The sequence below is a fragment of the Canis lupus genome, chromosome 16, assembly GCF_048164855.1.
Source record: "Canis lupus baileyi chromosome 16, mCanLup2.hap1, whole genome shotgun sequence".
Taxonomy (NCBI): domain Eukaryota; kingdom Metazoa; phylum Chordata; class Mammalia; order Carnivora; family Canidae; genus Canis; species Canis lupus.
The window spans coordinates 37,531,287-37,554,070 of record NC_132853.1 but is presented as its reverse complement, the minus strand read 5'-3'; the positions used below and the strand labels follow the sequence as shown (position 1 = coordinate 37,554,070).

The 22,784-nt window shown below is 52.9% G+C and overlaps 1 protein-coding gene and 1 pseudogene across 5 annotated transcripts in view; one reads left to right on the top strand and one right to left on the bottom strand.

Moving 5' to 3' along the window:
* Positions 1-2,860: 2,860 nt before the first annotated feature.
* On the bottom strand, positions 2,861-13,254 carry LOC140607368 (small ribosomal subunit protein eS19 pseudogene; annotated as a pseudogene).
* Positions 13,255-17,709: 4,455 nt separating this feature from the next.
* SRCIN1 (SRC kinase signaling inhibitor 1) overlaps positions 17,710-22,784 on the top strand; it is a 67,562-nt gene continuing 62,487 nt past the window's right edge. The window contains exon 1 of one of the 5 annotated variants that reach the window (XM_072780315.1): positions 17,710-17,796. Coding sequence is in view for 3 of the 5 variants with exons in the window: in XM_072780319.1 (XP_072636420.1) it covers positions 18,176-18,299 (124 nt within the window). In the remaining 2 variants the exon portion in view is untranslated. Of the gene's footprint in view, positions 17,797-18,039; positions 18,300-22,784 lie in introns of those variants that run through there. The other 4 variants (XM_072780313.1, XM_072780319.1, XM_072780320.1 and 1 more) reach the window with 4 other exon arrangements.

Here is a 22,784-nt window from a genome sequence, read left to right as displayed (position 1 = left end):
TTCTTTTCATTTACCTTTTTTATAGTTCTACTGAAGAATAATTGGCAACACAATAAACTACACATATATATTTTTTAAAGATTTTATTTATTTATTCATGAGACAGAGAGAGAGAGAGAGGCAGAGACACAGACAGAGGGAGAAGCAGGCTCCATGCAGGGATCCCGATGTGGGCCTCCATCCGGGTCTCCAGGATCACACCCTGAGCTGAAGGTGGCGTTAAACCGCTGAGCCACCTGGGCTGCCCAAACTACACACATATTTAAAAATGTACCGTTTGTTAAGTTTTCACATATGAGTACACCTGTCAAACCATCACTAAGTCAAGATGATGAACATATCCAATACCCCCAAAAGTTTCCTTGTGTTCCTTTTTAATCTATTACTCCCACTCCTCTCCCCCTCCTCCCCTCTCTTTAGGCAAACACTGATGTGCTTACCTGTTATTAGAGATTAGTTAGTTTGCCTTTTCTAGATTTGATAGCACTTTGGAATCGAACAGCATAAAAATATTCTTTTTTTTGTCTGCCTCCTTTCACTTAGCATAATCATTTTGGGATTCATCCATGTTATTATGTGTATCAATTGTTCATTGCTTTTTATTGCTGGGTAGTATTCCTTTGTATGAACATGTTCTAATTTGTTTATTCATTCACTTTTTAAGAATAAAGCTTAAGGGAGTGCCTGGGTGGCTCAGTCAGTTAAGCGTCTGCCTTTGGCTCAGGTCATGATCCCAGGGTTCTGGGATTGAGTCTGTTTCTCCCTCTCCTGCTCTCTCTGCTTGTGCTCTCTCTCTGTGTATGTCAAATAAATAAAATCTTTTTTAAAAAATAAAGCTTATTTATTTATTTGTAATCTCTACATCCAACATGGGGCTTGGACTTGTGACTCTGAAATCAAGAGTCACATGTTGTTCTGACCAAGCCAGCCTGGCGCCCCTATTCATTCATTTTTTTTTAAAGCTTTTATTTTATTTTATTTTATTTTATTTTATTTTATTTTATTTTATTTTATTTTATCCATGAGAGACATACAGAGAGAGGCGGAGACATAGGCAGAGGGAAAAGGTGATGCGGGAGGGAGCCTGATGTGGGACTTGATCCCAGGACTCTGGGATCACAACCTGAGCCAAAGGCAGATGCTCAATTACTGAGCTACCCAGGCATCCCCATTCATTCATTTTTTTTTAAGAATTTTATTTTTTTATTTATTTATGATAGTCACAGAGAGAGAGAGAGAGAGAGGGACGCAGAGACATAGGCAGAGGGAGAAGCAGGCTCCATGCACCAGGAGCCCGATGTGGGATTCGATCCCGGGTCTCCAGGATCGCGCCCTGGGCCAAAGGCAGGCGCCAAACCGCTGCGCCACCCAGGGATCCCCCATTCATTCATTTTTTGATGGACATTTGGGTTTCCAGTTCTTGGCTACTACAAATAAAGCTGCTATGGACATTTACATGCAAGTCTTTGTATGATTATATGCTTTCATTTCTCTTGGGTGAATAGTTTGTGGAGTAGAATAGAATAGCTGGTCATGGGATAATGTCTGTTTAACATTTTAAGATACTGGCAAACTGATTTCCAATTGATTTATATTTCCACTGACAGTGTATGAGAGCTCTACTTGCTCTACATTCTCACCAGCACTTGGTATTGTCATTAAAGAAAAAAATTTTTAGCTCTTCTAATAGTGATATCTCATTAGAGTTTTAAGTTGTATTGCCCTAATGACTGATAATGAACATCTTCCCATACGCTTATTTGCCATGTATAGATTTCCCTTGTTGAAGTGTCTATTCAAATCTTTTGCCCATTTAAAAAATTAGGTGTGGGCAGCCGGGTGGCTCAGCGATCTAGCGCTGCCTTCGGCCCAGGGCATGATCCTGGAGACCTGGGATCAAGTCCCACATCGGGCTCCCTGCATGGAGACTGCTTCTCCCTCCACCTGTGTCTCTGCCTCTTCTCTCTCTCTGTCTCTCATAAATAAATAAATAAAAATAAAAAAAAATTAGGTGTTTGTTTTCTTACCGAGTTTTTTTTTTAAAGATTTATTTATTTATTCATGAGAGAAAGAGAGAGACAGAGACATAGGCAGAGAGAGGAGCAGGCTCTCCTCACCGGGAACCTGATGTGGGACTCAATCCCCGAGTAAAAATCACGCCCTGAGCCAAAGGCAGAGGCTCAACCGCTGAGCTAGCCAGGCTTCCTTCTTACTGAGTTTTGAGAGTTCTTTATATATTCTAGGTAAAAGTCTTTTATGATGTATATGCTTTGCAAATACTCTCTCCTTGTCTGTAGTTTGTCTTTTTGTCCTTTTAACTGTATCTTTGAGATGGCATAAATCCTTAGTTCTGATGAAGTGCAATTTTTCAGTTTTTTTTCTCTTATGGTGTTCTTATCTAAGAAATCTTTACCTAACCCAAGATCACAAAGATTTTCTCCTATGTTTCTTCTAGAAATTTTATACTTTAAAGCTTATGTTTAGGTCTAGGATCCACTTTGTGTTTTTTGTATACAGTGTGAATTATTTTATTTTGAACAAAGAAAGTCATTTGCTTCAGGATATTTATTGTAAAGACTATCCTTTTCCCACTAGACTGCCTTTGCATCTTTGTTGAAAGTCAATTGGCATATATGTGTGAATCTATTAGTAGACTTTCTATTCTCTTCTTTTGGTCTATTTGTCTATCTTGATGCCAACAGGATACTTACAACCTTGATTACTGTAGCTTTCTAAGAATCTTGAAATGAGGTAGTATAAGTTCTTCAACTTGTTTTTTCTTTCTTCCACAAATGAAGCAACTTATTAACCCAGGATTTATTCTAATGCTTCTTTAAAAAAATGATTTTATTTGCTTATTTGATGGAGAAAATAGGAGTGGTAGGGGAGCAACAGAGGGGAGAGAGAAGCAGATTCCTCACTGAGCAGGGAGCTGGTGATGGGGCTCAATCCCAGGACCATGAGATCACCACCTGAGCTGAAGGCAGAGGCTTAACGGACTGAGCCACCCAGGTGCCCCTGTTCTAATGCTTCTTGTTGGCATCTGTCATCTGTCCAGATCTCTTTCCCTGAGGTGTCAGTTTGTGGCTTCCGTCTTGGTCCTTGTCTACAATTTTCAGCCCTTCCAGGGTTTGGAGGACCTTGTGGGCTACATTCTTGGAGCCGTAGCTGGGCATGACTCTACTTCTCTGATGTCCACCACAGACCTTGGTCATGGGGCCAGCAGTGGTGCAGCCTGAGAGATACAGGCACTGCTCTAGGAGGTGGCTCATCTGTAGAACCAGTTCTCATCATAGAGAACAAGTTCTTTTTGCTTGAGCAGCTTGACAGTGTACACCCATTTAGAAAACTTCAGCTTCCCAAACTTTTTGAGGAAGGTTGCCTGAGCTCGGATGAACTCCTGCTGGTTCACGTCTTTTGCAGTAACTCCAGCCACCTGTGGCCTTGGTGCTGCCAGCCAGGGGAGAGGGCCTTTCAACTCCTTGAACTTCTTTTTCTTTTTTAAAATTTAATTAATTAATTAATTTAAAGATTTTATTTATTCATTCATGAGAGACACAGAAAGAGGGAGGCAGAGACATAGGCAGAGGGAGAAGCAGGCTCCATGCAGGAAGCCTGATGTGGCACTCTATCCCAGGACTTCAGGATCACGCCCTGAGCCAGGGGCAGGCACTCAACCACTGAGCCACCCAGACATCCCTTCTCTGTCATTTTAAAGGGATTTTTGTGGTTGGATTGGTAAACATATGTGCTAAGATAGCCTTCTTCTTTTATTTTTTTTAAGATTTTATTTATTTATTTGAGAAAGAGCAGAGGGAGAGAAAGCATGAGTTGGGGGGAGGAGCAGAAAGAGAGGGAGTAAGTAGGCTCTCCATTGGGCAGGTGGCTCTGGTTGGGCGCTCCATGTGGAATCTCCATCCAAGGACCTTGAGATCATGACCTGAGCCAAGACTAAATAAAATAATGTCCTGGGGATCCCTGGGTAGCTCAGCAGTTTAGCGCCTGCCTTTGGCCCAGGGCACGATCCTGGAGTCCCGGGATCAAGTCCCACAGCAGGCTCCCTGCATGGAGCCTGCTTCTCCCTCTGCCTATGTCTCTGCCTCTCTCTGTGTGTGTGTGTGTGTCTCTCTCATGAATAAATAAATAAAATCTTAAAAAAAAATAATGTCCTGTTTAAGAATGGCTCCAGCTGTGATTATTTTCTATTCATAGAGTTAGAACCTGGTTTTCCTTTGCCTCTGTGAGGAACTCCCTGATTGTGACCAGAAGCCCACCCACCCCTTACAAGCAAATGTGTCCATCTTCTTGAAAGTGAGGAGCTGGGGCTCTACTTCTCTGGGCTGTATCAAGGCCTCCAAAGCATTCCCTGAATCTCAGGCTCTTAGGACCCCCGCGATTCCTGCATCAGATTCAGGGCTGTACTGGGGACAGGAGGCTGGGCAGCATTCAGTCTGCAACAGAACAAGGAGTACAGGCTGTAGGTCCTGGGAAGATGGGGATCAGGAAGCAAAGTGTGTGCACCATAGGATGACAACTTTAAGTAAACTATAATGTCTTTGTTGAGTGCTTAGCAAATGCCGCGTATCACCCTTAGCATTTCCCACAATTGACATTTAATGCACTAATCCTATGTGGTAGATATTATTTTTTTTTCTCCGTTTTGCAGACAGAAAAATGAAGGTATTAGCCTATCGCCAGCCACCAGGGGCAGGGGAGAAAGGTGCTTCACTGGTGTCATGGCAGTTGGAGCAGGGCGGCTCACCTGGAAGGCTGCCAGTAACTTAACACATGATGGGCTACTCTGTGGGGAGCTCCCTTCTCTGCTCTTCCTGTTTTCTAGATCCAGAAGCAGAGAACACCAGTGACTTGCCCAACTCCTACAACCAGTAGGTAGGACTTCAGTGGGTGTAGACTATGGGGCACTTTTTCCGTGGCTATAGCACATTCTCTTCCTAACCCTCATCTAAATATCCACTTCAGGGCAGCCCGGGTGGCTCAGTGGTTTAGTGCCGTCTTCAGCCCAGGGCATGATCTGGAGACCCGGGATCGAGTCCTGCGTCAGGCTCCCTGCATGGAGCCTGCTTCTCCCTTTGCCTGTGTCTCTGCCCTCTCTCTCTCTGTCACTCATGAATAAATAAATAAAATCTTAAAAAAAAAAAAATCCACTTCAGGAGAGCAAGTGCTGGTTTCTCTTATCTGTTGCCTCCCAGAGGCTAAAAGAGGGTCCTGTTCCTAGTAGGTGCTCGGCAAATATTTGTCAAATGTTGGATGAGTGCTGGGTCCTGTGCCAAGTGGCCTCTGTGCATTCTCTCAAGAATCCCTTTGGAGGGATCCCTTTTGCAGATGAGGAAACTGGAGAACAGAGAAGCTAAGTGTTCAGGGAGGAATAAAGCAGAGTGGGCAGCCCGGGTGGCTCAGCGGTTTAGCGCCGCCTTCAGCCCAGGGCGTGATCCTGGAGACCCAGGATCGAGTCCCACATCGGGCTCCCTGCATGGAGCCTGCTTCTCCCTCTGCCTGTGTCTCTGCCTCTCTCTCTGTGTCTCTCATAAATAAATAAATAAATAAATAAAATATTTAAAAAAAATAAAATAAAAAAAAATAAAGCAGAGTGATTAGGTGGGAGAAGGTATCTGGATCTGAATCCCACCTCTGTCACTAATTAGCTTTGTGTCCTTGGCAAGTCACTTAACTTCTCTGAGGCTCCGTTTGCTCACTGGAGCAAATGGTTCATTGGCTCTCTCACAGGGTTGCTGTGGGGCCCTGGAAGCCTGGTCTAGGGTGGAGGCTGAGAGGGAGGTCAGGGGTTGAGGCCTGAGTCATTTCTTTGGTGGGGGGGATCCTTGTCTCTTATCTGGGAGGTGGTGAGAGATGAAGGGGATGGGCTTTGGGGACAGACAGATCTGATTCTCATCCCAATTATCAGCCCTGGGACCTTGGGAAGGGACTTATACGTCCCTTTGCTTCTTTACTCCCAAAACCCACACTTCAGTTTCCACACTGATAAAAAGGCACAAAACGTACCTACCTCTTGGGCTTGTTGTAAAGGTTAAGTGAGGCAATGTTGCAAAGTGACCATTAATAGGTGTTTAGTAAACCCAGTGTCCAGGTGTCTCCTCTTCCAGCCTTTCCAGGAGAATCACTTGTTATGCAATCCCCATCCCGACCCTGGCCCCTTTACACTGGCAGCTAACTTCTTCGAGGAATTTGTGTCTCATGTTGGTCTCCCTTCCCCACTAGCCGGACCCCTGCCAGCAAATTGGAGAACGACTTGGTCAGGGTGGCTGGTGGCTCAAAGTGAACTTTCACTCATTGCCTGCACCTCTGCCTCTCCCACCGTAGCTCTTCCCTGCCCACAGTTACATGTTCTTTCTGAATCACATAACTCAAGAGCCTCCATGGGCACCTGCAGGTGCATCTGAAGCTCCTTAGCTGGACATTCACCATGACAGCTCCTTCTCCAATGCTAGCCCACCCCTGCCCGGTCTCTCTTGCTGTGCCTTCCTGACCAGCCCTCTACTCGCCCAGCCACAGTGGCCACAGCACAACCCAAGCACATGCTGGGCCAGGAACACCCTCTGAATCTTCATCCAACCAAGTTTTGTTCCCCTTTCAAGGCCCAACTCCAGTATCAGTCACCTCTCCCCTAAAGCTTTCCCAGACCCCTTTCCCTGCAGGACTAATTGCTCCCTCCCCAGTGCTCTGCCCCCAGGCTCACCAGGCACACCTACTCGAAGGGCAACGCCTTGCGCCCCGCAATAGTTGCTACAGATCATAACCATTCTGCTACTGCTCCTCTGGGCAGAGGGCAGATAGGGTCGGTCTTTTGTCCCATCCTGTCCAGGCTGACGTCCAGGCTGACGGCCACATGCTCAGTGCCCATCAGGGTCCCCTGTGCTCGTTCACAGCCCCCATCTGGGCTCCGAGCCCCAGAGGTAGCAGGTGTACCCCTCATCCGGCACGGAGGTTCTGGCTCCACCCTACTTGGCTGTGTGGAAAGCTATAGTACAGATGGGGATGTCGAAAATATCTGTGACATATTCCAAACTGGCCTACTTTCCTATCACGAGAGAGTCTGGGACTGAGACGGGCGAGGACACGTGAGATGGGAGTTTGGGACCTGTTCCCACCTCTGTCTTCCTCTCTCCGCTTAGTTGTTAGACAGGAGAGGGATTTGCAGCCTCACCCAGCAGTCCCCACCCTGCTCTGCGGCTGCGTGGTTGGGGTGTTGGTGCGGAGGGTGGCATGGAGGAGTGGGGGTGCAAAGGGCCTGGGGAAGCTGGTGGAGGAACCAGGACCTATCCTGGGGAAGCTTACAGGCTCTGGAAGGCAGTGGAGGCCACGTCATTGGACTTGGGGGGGCGGGGGTTCAAGTTCTGGTTCACCTGTGAAGCCTTGGGCAAGTGTCTTAACCTCTCTGGGCTTTGGTTTTCCCATCAGTGAAATGGGCTCTACATAACGGTTGCTTGCCCTCCTCGGTGGCTTGATGACGGGATTGCTGTGAAGACCGTAAAAACTCTGGACCATGTTTACTAATCCAGTTCCCGGGCTGTTCATCTTGGCGAGGCCATGCCCTTGCTTGGCAGCTTAAGTGGTCACCTGCATTAGCCCTCTGCCTCCCGGCGGGCCTGGCCAGGCCACCACCCTTAATCCTGGTTTAATGCTCTCTGAGTGAGGAGTCACCCGCAGTCCTTGAGGCTGTCAGGCCCTCATCACCCCTCCTGTGCTTGCAGGAAGTTCACCCTGGGAGCTAATCTCAAGTCTCTCTTGCTGACAGGGATCCCTTCAGTGTTTTGACTTGTCTCCTCCTTCACATGAAAAGTGGTCATTATCTTAGTTTCTCCCTTTTCAGACTAATCACCTCATCCTTCCCTCTGTTTCTCAAGGTGGGCAGGATCCTTGGGATACTTCCTAACTCTGATGAAGCTGGATTTCTTTCTGCTTTCAGTTCCCTTGCCCAGTTTGGGATTCCATGGGTGTGTGTATGAGGCAGGGGAGGGAGAGAGTGTCTGCCTCAGTTTCCCTAGTTGGCACACAACTAGAGAAAGAAGTGTCCAAACTGGGAAAGATTGGTTGCTATGGATCTGTGAATCAGGGCAAGAACAGGAATAAGAGTTCATACCTAAAACACTTATTATGCACATACCCTTATCCAGCTATTCCACTTCTGGGAATTTATTCTACAGATCTGCTTGCATTGTGTGAACTAAAGTAATTACCAGGATACCTCTTGCATGGGACATGGCCTAAATATTTATCAACAGGGCATTTTTATTTTATTTTATTTTAAGATTTTATTTATTTATTCATGAGAGACACACAGAGAGAGACAGAGACAGAGAGAGACAGAGACAGAGACAGAGACAGAGACAGAGATAGAGACAGAAGCAGGCTCCATGCAGGAAGCCCGATGTGGGACTCAATCCCAAGACTGCAGGATCACACCCCGAGCTGAAGGCAGACGCTCAATCGCTGAGCCACCCAGGCACCCCACCTTTATTTTATCTTTTAAAATACTTTATTTTTAAATCATCTCTAAACCCAATGTGGGGCTCGCACTTACAACCCTGAGAACAAGCGTGCATGCTCCACCAACTGAGCCAGCTAGGTGCCGCCCCAACAGAGTACCTTTATATGCGCTGATGCAGAACAACGTCCAGTTTATAATTGTTGAGTGTGCACCCTATGCTGCCTTTTGGGTAAAAGAACACAAAGGAAATGCTTTTGAGCACCTTGGGCGAGCCCCGAAAGGCCAGAGAAACTGGGAATGGTGTTTGCTTCTGGCGCTGGACCCTGGTGGCTGTGGTGGAGGCAGTGGTGGGGAAACTGACTTTCAACTGTACTTCCCTTTCTGCCTTTTGAATTTTACTTTTGAGTTTCGTATCACTTGCAAGAAGGATTTCCTATTCAAAAAATAAGTCAATTTAACTTTTTTCCAGTCCTAGAAATCTTGGATGTCACTGATTTTTGGCCCCCGTCATCTCCCAGTGGTTATTGCTGCAGTCTGACCCCCAGAGTAGGAGGGTGAAGCCAGGGGTGGGGCAGGGAGTGGTATAGAGGCCTGGGTCCTATCCGTTTTTTTTTTTTTTTTTTAAGATTATATGTATTTATTCATGAAAGATACACAGAAAGAGGCAGAGACACAGGCAGAGGGAGAAGCAGGCTGGGGAGCCTGATGCAGGACTCGATCCCAGGACCCTGGGATCAGGACCTGAGCCAAAGGCAGACGCTCAACCACTGAGCCACCCAGGTGCCCCAGCCTGGGCCCTATCTTGGGAAGGACCTTGAGGCTCTGAAGGCCCAGCCTTCAAGTGGCCACAGGAGAGCAGCCCCAGGAGAGACCCAAGAGAATCAGGACAGTGGAATTCCCAGAATCCACACAGTATGGATACTCTGGGAGGTGGAGGAGACAGAGGGGACCAAGAGGACCAAAGCTCTGCCCTATGACAAGGAGACAGACGGCCACAAAGAAAGCTAAGTGGGTGTCACGAAAGCCCAGGGGAGAGGGAACTGCAGCTAGAATGTGTTTGCAAGTGAGGAGAGCAGGGGTAGCGTTTGGGAAGGCTTTATATTGAGGAAATGGGAATTTGAGATGCGCCTGAAATTGGGAGTCCTGTGTCAACAGGTGCAGAATGAAAGAATGACCCTATGGTGGGGAACAGTATGAGCAAAGGCTGAAGCATGAAGGGAAGATACAGAGCACACATGCACACAAGCAAGCACATGTGCGTATGTGCATGTGTATGCTGCATAGTATAGCAGAAAGTGGCCAGAGATAAGGCTGGAAAGATTTAGGGGACAGATCTTGGAGGGCCTCGAATGCCAGCCTAAGAAATTATTGACATTCTCAGGGATGAGAATGAGTGGAGGTGAATGGATCCACAGGGCAGTGCTTCTTAAACTCTCTGGGGTGAGAGACTTTTTTGTTGTTGTTGTTTTAAGATTTTATTTATTTATTTGAGAGATAGAGTGAGAAAGAGAGAGCATGAGTGGGGGGTGCAGAGGGAGAGGGAGAAGCAGGCTCCCTGCTGAGCACGGAGCAGGGAGCCCGATGTAGGGCTCAATCCCAGGACCCTGGGAATCATGACCTGAGCCCAACACAGACGCTTAACCAACTGAGCCAACCAGGCACCCCTGGGGTGAAAGACATTTTTAGTGTTGTTAAATTTCCACTTGACTATGAACCCACATTTTAAAAAATAGAGTAAAAATGATCATGTGCCTGGACGTTGTGGCAATGTCAAATCCCTGTAAAGTGGCTTAACGCTTGCTCTCTATTTCTGTACTTATCTTGCGAACCAGTGGCCACACTGGTCTGTGGACCACGCTTTGAGTAGCCCTGCCCCAAGGGTCCTTGGAGGGGCTGCAGAGGTTGCGGAGGGCCGCAGATTTTTTTGTGGTGGGTGTGTATGTTCCTTTATCTAGGGAGAAGGTGCAGAACTTTTGTTAGGACCTCAAAGGATGAAGAGTCCTCAAAGGACACAATCCATTGTGTAGGGAGTAGTCATGGAAGGTCTTTGAGTGGAAGGATCTAGTGGGGCTCTAGAGCAGTGGGAGCAGCAGATGTGCCTGATTCACTCTGGGACCCTGCCCTGCTTCACCTGCACCCAGAGCAGCCTGTCCATGGAGATAGGACTTGGGAAGAGTGAGGGGTTCTAGGGAGCAGGAGGCCCATTTAGAGGGTGATTAAAATCATCTGTGGGAAAGAAAACCAGAGGGCTTTTACAGCTATGTTTGGAGCAAGAAGATGAGGGAGAGGTGCGTCTGTCTCTGGGGTGGATGGCGCGACGTTAGCTGAAGACAGGAAGCTAGCTCCTCGGCATCAACCGAGGGATCCTGCATCTGCTGCCTGCTGGGGAAGCAAGAATCTGAAAGGGAGCCTCTCTTGGGGTGCGAGCCAGGCAGAAGAGGAGGCTTCAGGGATGCAGCATAGGTCCAGAAGACGGCATCCTGGGGTCCTGCAAGCATCTTCTGAGTCTTTCGAGCAGATGCCCAGGGCCCCAGGGCATCAGGATAGGCCGTCACTCATGTGAGCACAAGCTCCTCTTTCCAACACAGGTAGACCACAGATGGATCGATTTAATGAACTCCCTGGAAAACTCCTACTTTCATTACCACTTCTTTTTTTTTGAGGTAAAATGCATGTAACATAAAATTAAAGTGAACAACTCAGTAGCATTTAGTGCATTCACCATGTTGTGCAACCACCACCTCCACTGAGCTCTAAAACATTTCATCACCCCGGAAGGAAATCTCACACTCATGAAGTAGTTGCTCTCTATTTTGCCCTCCTCCTCTTCTTCCTCCTCCTCCTCGGCAGATCTCTATGGATTTACCTATTCTAAACATTTCACGTACCCAGAATCATACAATACATGACCTTCTGTGTCTGGCTTCTTTCACTTAGCTCATGGTCAAGGCTCATCTGTGTTGGAGTGAGTATTAGTACTTCACTCCTTCCTGGGGACAGATAATATTCCATTATATGCAGAGATCACAAATTGTTTATCCACCCATCCACTGAAGGACATTTAGGTTGTCAGGTCATGTGGTATTTCTGTGTTTAGCTTTTTGAGGAATTGCCAAACTGTTCTCCATAGTTGCTAAAGCCATCTTTCATTGCCACCAACAAAGTGTGAGAGGGTTCCACCCACTTTCACTATTAAACAGGTGATTGCTGTCACCTGGGAGGGCCAGGCAATGGTTCCCAGGTGCTAGCGTGGGTAAAATAGGTCAGGATGGTACCCGTTCCCATCCCCTACTGCCCACCATAGGCTGCTGAGGCTAGTGGGCAGGCCTGGAGGCTGCTGGCTGGAGTGGGGGCATGGGAGAGTTGCCTTTCCCTCTTTTCACCAAGGCATGTAGTTCAGATGGTGAAAAATAAAGCCTCAAAGCCAAGCTGGGTGTGGTCCTGAAGGAGTTGGGTTTGTGGTCCACCTGGACCCTGTGGCTCGAAATACGTCCTCTAGGATAGATGCAGACTGTGTGCCTCCTCCTCCTCCCTGCTCTGGTCTCCTCGCCTCATCTTTCTTCTCTCTTCCCTTTGCCATTCCTGAGCTTCTGACCTCCCTCCCTCTCTCTATTCCACCTCCCCTCTCTGCTCACCCCCTCTTCTTTTTTATTCCTTCCTCTTTCCAGGAGACCCACTGACACCAGTGGCAGGGCACGTGGTGGCATGCAGCTGGGGATCCAGAGATCCAGTTCTGGTCATCTCTGTCCCTCAGCATCAAAGGTCAAGGTCTGGGGAGAAACAAGTCTCCAGGGGTGCTTATGTGGCAGAAATTGGCCTTGGTGGTGGTCTGAGGATAGGGGGTTTGAGAGGAGAAGTGCCATCGTCCATGGCACAAAGTTCTCCCAGACACTCCCCCTGTGCCAGGCCCTGTGGTGACTTGCCAGTCAAGCTGCATCATCAGGCAAATCCCTAAGCTGAGAAAACAAGAAACTAGTCCCCTCCACCCCCCACTGGTTCTCCAAATGGGGCCCAGAGCAGCAGCAGCATCCCTTGGATACTGTTAGAAATGCAACTTCCCAGGCCCTTCTTCAAACTTACTGAATCAGAAACTTCAGGAGTGGGCCCCAGTAACCCCTGTTTTGACAGGCCCTCCAGTGATTCTGATACTCACTTTAGTTTGAGAACCACTGTGCGACCCTGAGGGGGGAGCTCTAGTTAATGAGGGAGACTCAGCGCTCCCAGTCTGATGGCAGAGTTAGGACCCTTGCCCGCCATCTGACAGGGAAGACAGAGACCTGTGCTCAGAAAACTGCCAATCAGAGGGACATCTAGGCTTTTCTCTGGAAGTCCCTCAACCCTGGGGTCTCTCTCTGCTGAAGCACTGGGATGAATTTCTTTGGCAGGAGGTGGCTGCAGTCAGGACCCCAGAGAACCCCCCTCCCACCTCTCTCCCCATTCTTCAGAAAGTGGGTTTGATGTGCTAATGAGGGCATCAATTATGGAGCATCATTAGCATTCATTACAATAAGAAGCAGGAGAGGGGGGGACCAGAGGGAATGAGGGACGATCTTTTGAAACTTACAGCTATTCACTCGGCTCTAAGATGGGAGGGGGATGGGAGGCCCAAAATGCAAGAGGAGAGGGTTAGGGGTTCTTGGGTGCGAGCCGGTGGTCAGAAGGGTGCAGGACTGGGGCAGAGGGGAAGAAGACTCTCCTTCTCCTAGCCTCCCCCACCCATGCCAGCCTCTGCCCCAGATGCCAGGTCACTTACCCCGGTCGTCACTGTATTTCCAGAACAGGGCCATATCACAGTTCCTCTGCCGCAGGCCACCCTTGATGGCGTGTGGATGGTCCAAAGGGGATTCATGAAATGCGCTGGCTGGACAATAGCCTCACGGGCAGGGGGGCTTTTTCTAGGATCTGGTGTGTGTGTGTGTGTGTGTGTGTGTGTGTGTTCCACCACGGCAGAGTGAGCGGTTCAGCATATCCTGGCCATAATTTCCATGTCATCCTTTTTCCTGTGCCTTTCCCTAGAGGTTCACATGCTTCTCTCTGCCCCCCCACCCGCCCCCCCACGCCACATCCCACCTCTGAGGCAGAATTCTCACCTCTAGTTTGCTCCATAACCTCCCTCCTGCAGGTTCCCAGGAACAGGCAAGGGGGCAGGGAGCAGTGTGTGAGAAGCTTGGTTAAACTCTGCCGTTGGATCCCTCAGACATGCCAGCTGCCCGGCCCAGACAGAGAGCAATAGCAGAGATGCGGGGGAGGAGGGCCAGAGGGAAGTGACCTGTTGAAGAATGAGAGCGGGGGTGGGGTGGCACCTGAGGCATCTCAGGTGGAGGCAGCTGGCACATTGGTTGTGCCTGGGCACCGTGCCAGCTTACGGGAGCAATTCTTGGCTCTGGACTGGAGAAATAATCTTTGTGTTGCTCTGCCCCTGATCAGTGGCAATGGCTTCCCAGCCTTTTCCCTACCCTAGGAGACCCTGCTTTGGAGATGTGATGGGGGCCAGGAACCTATCTTCCCTGGGCAGGTGGGCCACAGGATCTCGTGGGGTCTACACCATCTGTCCTTTGGCTCACTGTGGGATCTTGGGGTCTTTGTTTCTGTCCAGAAGCCGTATCTCTTCTCACCCCTCGATGGGACCCAGCTATCCTGGGTTGGGTGGGTGTGGATGAAGTAGTAGCTGAGAATAGGGGGTTAAATGAATTCATGGCTACGCAGATGATGAGAAATGTTAAGGATTTGTCTTTAAAAAGTGAGCTGCACAAATAAAAAATATTACCTGAATTTGATTTAAGCTCCTCACTGTGAAGGAGCCCTCCTAATGCAAGAAGTCACCTCAGGGTGGGCAAAGATGGAGGCATTGTCCTGCTGACACCTCTGGAACTGTCCCCAATGTCTGGGGGCTGATTCACAGAGCTTCTCCCCACCCCCCAGTCTCTGAACCAGTGGCTTCTTGGCATTTATCATAAGGGCAGAAAAATCTCCATGTGACTGGGCAAGCATCTTTCCTGTCATCATCCAGGGCTAATGCCCAGTTCCTTAACCTTGACTTAACCATTATGTCTTAACCCTCAGCCATGTTCTGGAGCCCAGCTCTCTTCTATCCACTGAGGCTGCTCCCCTGCCCCCTGCCCTCCAGCTGCTGGCAGTGCACAGGGTTTGGAGGTCGTGCTGGTGATAGAAAAGAGGCTGGGAGCTTTGGAGTCAGGCAGATGTGGGTTTGATTTTCAGCTTTGCTACTCTTAGAGTGGACACGTGGCTATTCCTATCTGAGCCTCAACTCTTTTTTTTTTTCTTCAAGATTTTATTTATTTATTTATGAGAGACACGGAGAGAGAGGCAGAGACATGAAAAGGGAGAAACAGGCTCCCTGCGGGGTGCCCAATGGGGGACTCGATCTCAGGACCCTGGGATCACGCCCTGAGCTGAAGGCAGATGCTCAACCACTGAACCACCCAGGCACCCCTGAGCCTCAACTCCTTATCTCTGAAATGGGGCCGAGGATGCCCTCTTCTTCAGGTTTGTTGAGAGAGTTACGTTAGAGAATATGAGTAAAGCCTTGCTGAATCCCCTCTCCTTAAGTGGGCACAAAGTGGGGCAGGGAAGAGACGTTGTCTTATAAGGAACCTGACAGGGAGACAAAGGGCAGAGTTTGTGTGGTTGAGTCAGACTTCTGAATGGAGGAGCAAGAAGCTTGAGTCCTCAGCCTGTAGACTCTGGAAGGCATAGGAGGTTGTTTCCGAGCAGCTGGGGGGAAGCCACCCCTCCCAACACCGCCCCCTCCTCTACACAGGGCCTGCTGCCTCCCATGCCCATCCTGGGCAGACAGCCAGTCAGGGAGCTGGATGAATGCCCACTGTGTGCTCAGAGGCCAAAAGATGGGCACCGTCCAGTTGGCAGAGAGAGAGGCAGCTGGCCCAGGACAGGAGAAGTCAGGGTGCCGACTGCTGGGGTCGTGTGCCCAGACGGTGTGTCTGAGACATGGCTCTTGGCTGCCCTCCTGATCTATCCTGCTGGAGCTGGGAAGGGGCCCTCCTCCTCCTGGCCTGGCCCAACGGCCTAAATTACTGCAACTGGAGATTAATCTCTAGGGGCATCTGGGACTTGCCCCTACCCAAGCATAAGGCTGGCTCAGGGGCAGGCCTGGGGGCGGGCAGGAAAATGGGAGAGCCTCCATTAAGGTTGCAACCTAGTAGACCAGGAAGTGGGGAAACCGGTTTGTCATTAGGGCCACTTGGGGTGGGGTCTTCTCTCCTGCCTCTCCTGTCTGCCTGCCACTCCACCTCGTGTCCTAGAGTGAAGAGATGTACTGTCCCCCTTTCCTGCTCCATCTAAAGTGGCTTTGGGAATGCCAGGAGTAAACAAAAGTGGCAGAGGACTCGGTTCCCCTTCCCCTCCCCAAGAGAAGCTCGGGAGAGGAGGGACAGGACAGAGAACCGGAGGGAGAGAGGAAGCCAGCAACTGGGACAGGAGGAGGGGTCGGTCAGCGCCAGTCAGAGCTGAAGTCTGTGGAGCCAACAGGTAGGCGGGTGTGGGGACGGGGTCGGGGTGGGAAAAAAGCAGGGGTGGGGCAGAGCTGGCGCCGCGCAGGCTGCCTTGGACGTGGCCGCGGCAAAGCCAAGGGAGGTGTGAGAAGGGGCTGGAGCGCGCTCCTTCGGATCCTACTTGACAGACGAGGAGCTGCCTCCCCTCGCTCCCAGCGCGGGCCTCTGCAGTTCCAGCACACGCCTGCAGGAGGGGCCGCAACCGCAGCTGGGGGCAAGGGGACCGCCCAGCAGGGGGCGCCGGGGGACCGGATCCCTGCGGCGGAGCCGAGTCTCAGCAGAGGGGGCGGGGGCGTCCCGGCAGAGGCAGAGGCAGAGGAGGGTCCAGATTCTCCCTGACTAGGGCGGGCGACTGTGGCTTTCAGAGGTCACCTTGGCTGAAAAGTGCCCCCCCCCCCAGTCCCTTCTCACGGTCCGGTTTCTCCCCGAATGCTTTCCCTTCCCCGGGCGCGCCAGAGCTTGGAGACCGAGAAGTCCTCCACTCTCGAGGTGCAACCCCCGCTCCGAGACCGGTCCCGGGCCTTAGGTGTTTGTCTCTGTGCTGGTGGTGCGAGCATTGCTTGGGGTGGGAGAAGCAGGTGGAATGGGGAGGGGAGCGTGAGCGCGCCCCGCACCCCCCGCCCGGCCGCGCGCCGCGGGATCCCGCCGTGCAGCTGGAGAGCGCGAGGCGCGGCGCCCCCCCCTCCGCTCCCCGCCACCCCGGGCGGCCCTTTGTACGTTCCGGCCACACGCGGGTGCCCGCGCCGCGCGCGCTCCCGCCCGCAGTGACACACCCGCGCCGGCCCGCGCGCGCGCCCACACACACACACACACACACATACACACTCTCGCTCTCGCACACTCGGTGACACGCCCGCGCGCGCGCGCGCACCCACACGCCCGGCCGCCGGCGCCCTCCCAGCTGGTCCACCCCGGCGGGGCCCGCGCCCCCGGCCCGCCCGCCTGGCACCGCGCCCCGGGGCTGGGGCCGAGCGAGGAGCCCGCGAGGCGGCGAGAGGGCGAGCGCCAGGCAGGCCGGCCCGGGGCCCCCGCCCCCCGCGCCCCCGCCCGATGGGGAACGCTCCGTCCCAAGGCATGTCCCTGTCTCTCTCCTCCCTAATGTGCCTCCATGCTTAAGTGGAAGGTATTTCTGTTTTCTTTGTGTGTTTTCCCCTCGGCCGGGGGCGGGGGCGGCGGCCGGGCCGGGGAGGCGGCGGCCGGTGGGGCGAGGGATGCTCGGGGCTCAGGTGTTGGGGGGGTAGGGGACGGCGGCGTGCGGGCTTGGGAGAAGGACCCGGGCGACAGGAGTCCTGGGACCACAGGGGGTCAGGGATTGGCAAGGCTGGAGACCTAGCGGGGAGGGCCTCGTGATGCCCGGGGGAGGGGGCCCGAAGGGTGAAAATTTAAAGGGGTACGTGTGGAGGGAGGAGGGGTGGGGAGAAGAGGAAGGGAGATGGATGGTGAGGGGAGTGGGGGAGGGGAGTGGTCCATTCGTGGTGGAGGAAGAGAAGGATGCGGGGGGGGGGGCGGTGGCGGGGAGGCGAGGGGAGTGGAGAAGCAGGGGGGGGCCTCAAAGGCCTCTGTTTCCCTCAGGTCCCAGAATGGGGCGAACACACTTGGCCGGTGGTGGTAGGCGCTTTGCGCCAGCCCCCCAGGGAAGGAAGGGGATGAGTGCATTCTGGGGTTGGCTGTGTTGCCGGGATACGAGTCTGTATTCCCCCTCCCCGCCCCCCTCACCTCGAGGCCCTAGCCCTGGAGACCTCAGAGCCTAGGCAGCAGTTGCAGAAACTGGGGACCAGCTCCCCGCTCAGCTGGCGGGTAGGGAGGGGCCATAAGAAGGAGGGGCTGGGGGAGGGGCTATTTGATCTTAAGCCCTCCCCCTGCGGAGGCCAGAGGGCAGGGGAGGGCGCCCCCAACTGGGGAGAGCATACAGGATGAGTGAGGAGGTAGGGACCGCCCGAGGCTGAGGGGCAGAGGGCGGGGCTGGGGAGGGGACGCGCCATAGCCCCCCCTCCCCTCCCACGCACCCCCCTGCTACGTCAGAAGCTCCGGGGCCAGCTCCGAGTCCTGTCGGTGGGGGCAGCAGGATGCTGGTGGAAGCAGAGGGGGCCGGCCGGGTGCCTCCGCAGCTCGGCTGGCAGGGCCCGGCGGGGCGTGTGCGGCGACCGGTGCTAGCCCCCCCGCCCCACCCCTCCTCATGCAGCCCTGGCAGTGCCTCCGGCGCTTTGCCCTGGCCTGGTGGGAGAGGACAGCCGAGGGCAGCGCCCGATCTCCTAGGGAGGAGGCTGGACCGAGGGACCCCGGGGGCCGAGGGGAGCCAGGTGAGCAGGACAAGGATTGTGCAAGGAGGAGATCCCGGACTGTTTTTCCCTCTCTCCAAATACTATGGAAGCAGGAGGTCCTGCAGCCCCCAACTTTAAAGGAAGTGCCCCCCCCGCCCCCCCCCCCCCCCCGCGGTGGCGGTGGTGGAGGGCTCCTGGATGAAGCCTTCTCGGAGATGTCAGAGCTACTGTTATCTGGGGGGAAGGGGTAACAGATAAGGACTGGGAGTGGGGGACAGCTGACCAGACTTGGGACTTGTAGGTCTGAATGTTCCTTGGTGTGGGGTTTGAGCACTTTGTGGGGGGAGGGGGGAGGGCCGGGGTAGGATACCTTCTTCCCTGACCCTGGATATCTTTGGCTGGGTGACCTTGAGGCAACTGCTTTGCTGTCTAACTTCATGCCTCAGTTTCTCTCATTCGCTTTCCTATCCTTCTGGCTGGTTTTAAAGAATTGATGATGCATTTGATGGAGACTGTCACTATGAAAATATGAAGCTCTGTCATTATTGGTGGCAGCTGTCGTGGTGGTTTCTCTGGCATGGCTGTGTGTGTATGTATGTGGGGGACAGTTTGAGTTTATGCATGAGGGCTTTTGCTGGTTCTCGTTGGTGTTGGGGCCACTGCGAGGAAGTGTCAGGGCCTGGCATCCACGCAGGAAGGAGGGCTCCAGGTGAGCTAAGAGTTGTTGGGGCAGAGACTTTTCTGGTGGCCTGGTGTAAAAGCAGGGCTTGGGGGTGAGGGCTCGGGGTGTAAGGGAAGGGGGCTGCAAGAATAAGATCCCCCCCTCCACCCAGACTGCCTGGCACCCAGGCACCATTGGCAGCGAGTGCAAAGGCTTTGCCCTGGCTTCTTGCCACCGTGCCTTGGGGACAAGAGGGTCTTTGTCCAGTGCCCCCCCCACCGCCGCCCTGTCCCTTCCGCCCTTACCATGATGGCTGATTCTCTATGATGACCCTCAGGGCTGGGATGGAGATGTGGGTCTGGGGAGCTGGAAGAAGCAACTGTGGTCCTCAGGCAGTGCTGAATGGAGAAGGGGAACTCTCCTAGGGGAAGGATCCCTGGGAATAGAGCCATCAGGAGGCCTGCCCTCACCCCAGGCCTTCTACTTGCCTCCTTGTCTAATGGTGGGGGGTGGTGTCTGGGGTCTTTGTGGTCTGATTCCTGCTGAGCTCCAGGTTTCTTAAAGATGTACAGGGTACAGCTTTGGGTGCTGGGATGCAGAGCCTCAGACGCTCTCTCTTTCTCTCTCTCTCTCTGGCCAGGGACCCACCCTGGAAAAAAGGTTTAATTAGAACCATTGATTCCTTCTTTGGCTGCGGGCATCGATCTCAACGGTGTGGTCAGAGCTGGGGGGCAGGGGTGGCATGGCTATTGTCTGCCCAGTGCCAACCTTGGCTTTCTTTGGCAAAACCCAAGCTTAGGAGGGAGGAGGCTGGGCTCTTTGAAGTACCAGGTCTGCTTGAGCCCCACCCCCACTCCAGGTCAGGTCTTGGGGAAAGAAGAGAGCTTCTGTTGAGGATCTGGATGGAGGGAGGTCATGCTAATTGGTGGGCCTGGGGCTCTGGAATGGAGAGGAAGCTGTGGTTGGGTGGGGTCCTGTGAAGGGGAGTCAGGAGGCAGCAGAGGGGTGCCTGTGGGGCAGGCAGAGAGTTCAGGGGAAAGACCTAGGGCTTGCCATAAAAGCTTCTCTTTCGAGGAATCCCAAGCACTTATCTCCTCTAGCACTGGCAAGGAGATCCAATTTCTTCCTTTGCTTGTGTCCTCGAGGCCCAGAGAGGGACAGAGACTACCTCCGAGGCCCAGCAGGCCTGGGTGTGGCCTTGGAACCTGGCTGCCTGATGGAGGGTCCCCTGCTTAGGCACAGAGGGCTGAATGAAGGTGAGGCTCCTGGCAGCCTCGATTCTGGTCTCTGGGCTTGGGAGGTGGGGGACAGCTTGTGCCCCCCATGCCCCGACTGCCTGTCGTGGGTGGGCTGGTGCAGGTGCAGGCTTCAATGAGCCACTCAGATGCTCTTTGAAGAATCCCTTGTTGGCTTCCTAGGGCCCATTCGAGCAAAGATAATAAAAATCTGGCCGTCAGCGGGTTTGAGGGCTGCACTTGCTTCCCCTTCTTTCATTCCCAGCTCTGAAAAGCAGAGATGAAGGCTTTGGATTTGGCTGCTGCCCCAAGGGAGAGAGAGAGAGGCAGGCAGGCAGAGGAGGAGGGGCTGATTTCCTGGCAGCCCCCGGAAATGCTGGGGAGGTGGGCAGAGGGCAGGGGCTTGGGCCCCAACTCCTGCCAGACAGTCTTGAGGCCTCGATGGGGCTCCTATGCCTGATACCCGGGCTCTAGCTTTGTCCTTTGGTGCCAGCAGCCGGGAACCCCCCCTCTCTCTGCTCCGCTGCTCCCACCTGCCCCCCACCCCTGCCCCTCAGCTCCCCTACTTCTTCCCCCTGGCTTACCCTCTCTCAGCCTCTCAGTTTCTGCTCTGCACTTGATTCTCTCTCTCTCTTTCTCTCTCCTTCTCTCTCTCTCTCCACCTTGTCTCTTCTTTTCTCACAGTCTGCCCCCCTCCCATCTGCCTGTCTTCCTCCCCCCCAGCATTAGTCCCGCTTTCTAGGACTGTCTGGAAGGTTGAGAAGCCAAGTTGGGGGGTGGAGGGCAGCCGCAGCCACAGAAGAGACAGGTCTGGGTTGACTATTACGGTCTGTCAGGTACCATAGTCATCAGAGTCCCAGCGGAAGGGGGCTGCTGAGCACTTGGAGATGTGTGTGTGTAGCGAGGGCGCCATCCCCCTCCCCGCACCACAGCGGGCACCTTGCCCTGACATTGGGCTTCTGACACTCCACTTCTCCTGCCGCCTTCTGCTGCTTGGCTGCTGGAAACCAGCGCCTCTGGCCTCGGCCCCTCCACCCCTCTGACCCACAGACCCAGGCATCGCTGCCGCCTTCACATCCAGCAAACTGGTTCCAGGCTCAGAGGTGGAGAGGGAGGGGTCCGAGAAGCCTTGGGCCCTCTCCCTGCCCGTCTCCCCTGGTATCTTGGTAGGCCTTCCTCGAGCCCCATCCAGGCCCCATGCCCCCTTTGCCATCTTGTCAACCTCCCATATAAAAGACAGGACCATTATGGAAAGAGCACTAGACTCTGAGTAAAGAGACCTCTTTCCAATTCTTCCTCAGCACCCAAATGTCCGAGTGACCTTGAGCAAGTCCCTGCCTGCTGCGGGCCTCTTTCCTCACCTGTGAAATGAGGGGGCGTGGGCTGGATCATCTCCAAGGTCTCTTCTGACATTCCGTGGATGTTGTGTCTCTCTTCTGGGTGATTTGCATATGCTTTGCATATATTAATGGTGCCTGCTTGAAGGGGGAAGGTGCCACCCACAAGGACCAGAGTCCCACCCACCATTCCGACTTCCCTTGCCCATTGGCCCATGCTTTCACTGCTAGCATCTCCTAGTGGGGGTGGAAGCCGAGGCCTGAATGTTTCCTGGGGAGATGGTCTGGCCCCTGGCTTCCAGACACGCCTGAGGCAGGCTGGGGGGTAGTGCCAATGGAGGGGATCCCTACCCTCATCACCCCTACTGCGAAAGGCCCAAACAGGGAAGCCAAGTACTGTGTGAATTTACTAAAGTTGCCTGTGGCTTCCATGGGATGTGTGAAACCCCATGGAAGCTGGCGTGGGGGTCTTCCTCCTCCATTCCCAGGGCTGGAGCACCCTCTTGATGCCAAGGAGCTTAATTAAGTGTAAGAGTCCCTCCTCTGGTGTCAGCTCCCCGCCACAGCCCAGGGCAGGTCACACTGTCTTGTAGCCCTGCCCGCTTCTGCTCAGGCCCCTGGGCTCTGGGTGTTTGTGGGTTGCAACTCGGACCTGAGAGCTGGTCACAGTGAGGACTAGCTCATTGCATCTCTGGGGCCTGTCTAGTTACCACACAGAAGGTGAAGCCCCATCCGTGCTCCCTACGAGGGTCACAGATATCATCAGCAAGAGAGAATCTGCTGCCCCTGGTTCTGTCCTCAGAACCCTATCTCCTGGGGACTACCCCCAGAGCCTCCTTGCCTGCCTCCTGGCCTGTGCTCTGTCTGGTATGGCCAGTGTCATGGATCCCAGCCCCCAGTCCTGCCTCTGTTGCTTTCACCCCTATAATGCCCATCACCTGGGGCAAAGCTGGGGTAAAGGTTGGCAGCCTGGAGTAGATAATTTGGGGCCACTGTGTAGTGGTGAGATTATCTGAAGACAGAAGCAAAGATGGCCTCCACTGCCAAGGAAGACTGGGCCAGAGGAAATGGAGCAAGAGGGATCAAGGTTAGATTTAGTCTTAGAGAATCCCCAGGGGGCAGATTCATTTTTGACCATGGGATTGCCTCGAAGATTAAATGTAATCATAGATGAAAATGTCCAGCACGTCACTTGATACATATTAAACACTCAATAAATGGTGTGGCGAAGAGAACAAATGTCTCTGAAACCAGAAGAGACCCTTCCCTAACCTTGAGACTTAGGATTTTG